This window comes from Ixodes scapularis, unplaced genomic scaffold (genome assembly GCF_016920785.2).
Source record: "Ixodes scapularis isolate PalLabHiFi unplaced genomic scaffold, ASM1692078v2 PGA_scaffold2__306_contigs__length_199485367, whole genome shotgun sequence".
NCBI classification, from domain to species: Eukaryota; Metazoa; Arthropoda; class Arachnida; order Ixodida; family Ixodidae; genus Ixodes; species Ixodes scapularis.
In genome coordinates this window covers 32,065,534-32,070,927 of record NW_024609857.1, presented here as the reverse complement: position 1 = coordinate 32,070,927, position 5,394 = coordinate 32,065,534, and the positions used below count along the sequence as shown (strand labels likewise).

The 5,394-nt window shown below is 46.3% G+C and overlaps 1 protein-coding gene across 1 annotated transcript; it reads right to left on the bottom strand.

Annotated features, from left to right (window-relative positions):
- Positions 1 to 1,757: 1,757 nt before the first annotated feature.
- LOC121045559 lies at positions 1,758 to 2,981 on the bottom strand. Its single transcript, XM_040498500.2, has one exon. The coding sequence runs from the start codon at positions 2,979 to 2,981 to the stop codon at positions 1,758 to 1,760; it is 1,224 nt and encodes a 407-aa protein (XP_040354434.2).
- Between the last annotated feature and the right edge of the window lie 2,413 nt (positions 2,982 to 5,394).

Sequence of the window (5,394 nt, the reverse complement as noted above, 5' to 3'; positions counted from 1 at the left end):
TCTAGGACGGAACGGGCAACATGTACGTTCGTTTGGATAGCTCTGCCGCGTGTCCCACAAGTTTGGTTGCTCACCTACCAGTTTTTCTATTACGCACTGAAGTCTTTCATTCAGCACTTTAGCGTAAATTTTATAATCTACGTTGCAGTGTGATATTGGCCTGTAGTTTTCCATCGCTTTAAGCATTTCAGGATCTTTTGTTTTTGGCAGCAATACCGTGTGTCCACGGTAAAATGAAGGGGGAGTGTTTTCTGAATGTAGGATTCCTCAATTACAGCGAGTAAAACAGGAGATATGACGTCTTGGAACTTTCTGTAAAATTCACCGCTTAGTCCATCTGGTCCCGGTGTTTTCCCATTTGGAAGAGATTTAATGGCGGCCTTAATTTCGTTTAATGTTATGGGGCCTTCAAATTGGTTGCGATCTTCCTCGTCAAGTTTTGGCATCTGTGCTCGTAGCTGTTCTATTTCAGTTTTCTCTTTTGTAGGTATTGCTGTTCCAAAAATATTTGTGTAGAAGTGGTGAAAAGATTCAACTATTTCAGTGGCGTCAGTGATTATCAATCCATCTTTGTTGATTTCTACTATTTCCTTTGACAGTGCGTTACGCCTTTCGTCATCCAGAGATCTTTTTGTAGGTTGTTCGCCGAGGAGAAAGCGTTTCTTTCGCGATCGAATTAATGCTCCGCGGTACCTTTCGGTTTCATACTTTTGAAGCTGGGCTCGTACTATGTTAACATCGTCGCTGTACGCGCCTGGATTTAAGCATTCAAGTTCGTGCAGGGTTACTAAATTTTTAAAAATGTCACGCTGTTGTTGTTTGTTCTTATATGATGCAACTGTAGAGCGTTCGATTGCGATGTTTTTTACTTCTTGCTTAAAACTATCCCGTTTTGCAAAGATGTGCATGTCATTGTTTTGCAATGTATTCGACAAAAGTAAGAAGATGTTAGTTGAAAATTGCTCATCACTTAGAAGCCTAAGGTTGAGCTTTCAGTGTTCCCACTGCTGATGAACACCTCGGAATCTGCGCGGCCCAAAGCAGACTGATACCAGGCAATGATCGGAAAAGAAAACTGGTTTGACTTGATAATTACTCATGGAGTCGGTTATATCACCAGAGACATATATTCTGTCTAATCATGCGTGAGACGTTCCTTGGAAATGGGTGTAGCGTATCGATTCACCTTTCTTATAAGCAACATCAACAAGGTTATGGTCTTGAAGCGTGCTCCGTAGAGCAGCGGCACTTCTGTCGTACCTCGTTTCTGACACCCGATCGGTCGTCTGCACTGCAAACACAGTTAAAATCTCCCATTGCAACTATTGTTCTGTTTGTGTTGAAGAGCGGCGAAATAAGTTCAAAAAATGATGTTCTTTCTCTAGGCGTATTTGGAGCATACAGGTAAATAAAGCGCCATTCTATCTGCCTAAAACAAATGTCGCAGGAAATAAGACGCCCTTCCAGGTCATTAAGAATGGAAACTGATGATAGCTCAAGCTGTTTGCGAAAAAAAAGGAAACATCCGGCAGAGACTCTTTGGCTTGGCTAACGCAGATTTCGTAATCCTTAAGAAAAGGTTCTAATGCGTCCGCGATGCCTTCATCCGTAGATAATTTTGTCTCCTGTACTGCCGCAACATCAACTTTCTCTTTTTCAAAAAGACGCAACAGCTGAAACTGCTTCCTTCTAGACCCTAAACCTCTAACGTTTAGCGTTAGAATATGTAATGGGAGGGCGGGATACATCAGGACATCTTAGTGGCTGTTCTCTGTACCCTTGAGGTTCTCCAATAGCTTGGAGTACGGCTTGGGCCGCATTCCTGCCGGCTGGCGGTCTTTCTTGAACCTCTTCGAAGGGAGCTCTTCGGAAGAGGAACTTTTGGTCGGGCGGGGCGTTGAAGTTCCTTCTGGTTCATCAGTTGGTCTCGACGTCTCAGAGGCCGGTGTGATGATTGTGGGTTCTGCATCCGCCTCGTCATGCTCATCGTCGCACTCTGTAACCACTTCGCCGACAATCGTTGACTCTGACGATGAGGATGATGTGCCGTCCTCGTCAGGCGGTGGTGGCTCCGAGAGGCTCCCAAGGTCATCCTTACATTCGTTGATGGCGGGTGCTGCTCTTGGGTGCTCCTGTTCCACGAACTTTTCGATCGTTGATGCCGGTGGTGTGTGCCCCGAGGCGTCGAGGACCTCCGTGACATCCATAAGCAGCTCACTTTGTTCTTCGGCCTCTTGGGTTCTCGGTCCAAGGAGCTTACTTGCGTACGTTGTGACACACGTATCAGTCGTGTGCCCGTACCTTCCACATTTAAAGCAGCGAGGGATCTTGCACTGGCGGCGTACATGCCCAACTCTGTTACACCTGAGGCATAGAGGTGGTCGTCCTGGAACAAATAGGAGGCACTGGCACCCAAAAATCTTCAGGAGATGTGGCACCTTCTCAATCGTGATGTCATCGTGAAGTGTGATGTTCACTTCTCTGTTTAACGTGTCCATATGTTCCATGCCGGGGCATCTCCATTTCTCCCGGCTCATGCTCTGCACGGTTCCGTAGGCCTGCAGGGCCTCAGCGACACGTCGGTCTTCAAGATGGTCTGGTAACCAAATGATTTTTATCTTGATGTCACGAGTGTCTGGGTCTATGACCAGACATTTTCGTCCTTTGACGAGAAGTTCTCTTTGTTGGCACAGCTTCGCTTTCGCGAGCGCGTTTGTGCAGGTGACCATCCAAATGTGGCTTATCTGGTATTGGCCGGTTGCCTTGACGTCTCGGAGATCTATTACGTCTTTGAGGGCATCACGAAAGTCTGGCGCTGAGTAAGGCCTAGCGCTTATGTCGGCGTGAAGGAATACGGAGTTTAGAATGAGGTTGCCGGTTGGAAAACGGGGAAGGATTACCTTGTAGTCGCTTGTACTGTTGTCGGGTGATACGGGGTTAACTCGGCCAGTGGCTGATACGGTGTTTCCACCAGACATCATGTTTCTCGCTGCCGTTCCGAACGGCTTCTTCTTCCTGTTCCTGCTATGCCATCGCTTTGGAAACTCGATTTGAGCATTCGTTTTATACGAGATGCTTCGGCTGCAAATGCAGTTAAGCCTTCAACATGTTATGCAAAGCACTCGTACATCACTCGCCGTACTTCAGTTCTACTCACCTGCCATGTAGAGTACTTTCGCGTCGTAGAACGATCCTTTTGTTCGCGCGTCTCCGGCCCAGTAGACCTGGGGTGCCATGTTGCGCTTTTTGGACTCCCAGGAGACTTGGAAGAGGGAAGTGACGTCAACGACTAGAGCAAACGCAGATTGGATGTTGACAGAAGAAAACGAAGTCAACACCCAATCTGCGCTTGCTGTGTCGTTGATGTCACTTCCTGCTCCCTAGTCTCCTGGGAGTCCAAAAAGCGCAACATAGCACCCCTGGTACACCTTGCCGTCTTCAACTACACCGCTAAAGTCCCTTACATCGTCGGAACTAGTAGAAATTCTACTGAAACATAAGACATTGTAGAGCCCGGGCAGGATCGACAGGTTGGAACAAGCGGGCAAACAAAACGAGTCGAGAGCGATCGTTCATGAAAGCTCGGCGAAGCCTCTATGGGCGAAGCGAAGTGGCGTGTTCGGTGTTTCGGCGGGCTTCTGTTCAAGGTTGCCGGTCGGCTGCGTGTCATATCTCTAACATCAGCGGTTTTATGGGCTCACGTCCCGAAATCGTTTTCTTGTGCATAGATTATTTTTCGTATTCATAGATTTGACGAAATAGTGGTATCCGAACGAACTTTACGTCCTTTGACCGTACGTCTGTCTGCACTTCAAAGCTTTTTGACGTACAGTCAAAGACAATCGATGTACAATCAGAATCGCCACCAAGACATCTTGATGGCATTTCGCGGCGGCCGACTGCCACCAGGAAACCATCAGAAGGCCGACAAGTGGAGTCTGACTGGAGTTTGACTGTCGGTCAGAGTAACTTGTTCGCCAATCAGACATGCTTGACGTACAGTCAGACACAGTCAGCGGTCCACCAGAAAACATTGACTGCCAAACAGGGTTACATTGATGGATTTTTCCTTCGGGATTTCTTGACATAAAAGTAGCATTTGACCATTTGACCGTGATACACATGATGCCATCTTTCAAGTATACTTCAGAAAGTTGGTGTCGGGGGCCGTCTTTACAGATGAATCAAAAGTTATCTCTCACAACGCACGATTTATATGACGATGCATTATAAGGAAACATAGGACCATTACACTTCCCGAGAAGCACCCCAAGGAGGCCGTTTTAAGTCCCACCTTATTTAATATTACACTTATCCGTCTCATTCAGGTGCCGCCAATGTACGTCAATGCATCGATATACGCAGATGATATATGTATATGGGCATCTGGCTTTATTCGCGTTCAGGACAAAGCCAGGATAAATCGTGTTTTAAAAACAATTCATGAATACCTTTCGGTTCGTGGCCATGAAAATTCTGCTGGAAAATCCGCTGCAATCGCATTCACTCGAAGGAGCATAGTTAAATAAAGTCCCAAACGTAAAATGTTACATGTTTCTTGGGGTATACATTCACAGGAGATTAACTTGGACACCGCACATTAATCATTTAAGAAAGAAGCTCACTAGTTCTGTTTACCTTTCCCGTTTCGTAATCGGCACTACGTGGGCCGCGACAGCACCGGCTCTCCTATGTCTCGAGGATTATTTATTGGCTTGCTTATATATAGTCTTCCAACTATGAATGGAACTTGCCGTACAAATATAAAGGCTCTTCAAAGTATTCAGGCTCGCGCCCTTCAAGCCTGCCTCGGCCTTCCAAGTTGTGCTTCCACCATGGGTGCAATAGCGGAGGCACACGTCATACCTGCAGACGTCATGCTTATACAATAAACTATAATGGCGCATTTAAGGCATGCAACGAATCACAATAACCACCATCTTGCTTTCAAAGCATCTACGAGACATAGTTCGAGTTATTCCAAGACACTGGCTCAGGTACAACTATACTTACCTGGAGATCTTTCTAAACAACAATTCCAGCAACGCCTTCCTGGGGATTGCCGAAGCCAGATGTCACGCTCGATATTGCAGGTATCAAGAAAAGGTTAGGAGAACCCATGTTTGTTATGTTCCAACTTGCTTTGCTCAAAGCGTGTCTACACGGACGGCTCATCTAATTGTGATAGCCGCACAGATTGTGTAGTCGTCCCAACTCATTCGACAACTGTGAAATTCAAACTGAGCCGAAAAACGTCACCAACGGCGTCAGAATTAGTGGCGATTCAACAAGCTCTTCAAATCATATTTAAAAAGTTACCCCCACATTGGGATAATTATTTTCGACTCCAAACAAGCTCTGCAAGCAATATTCGCATTTTTATCACGCAGCCAA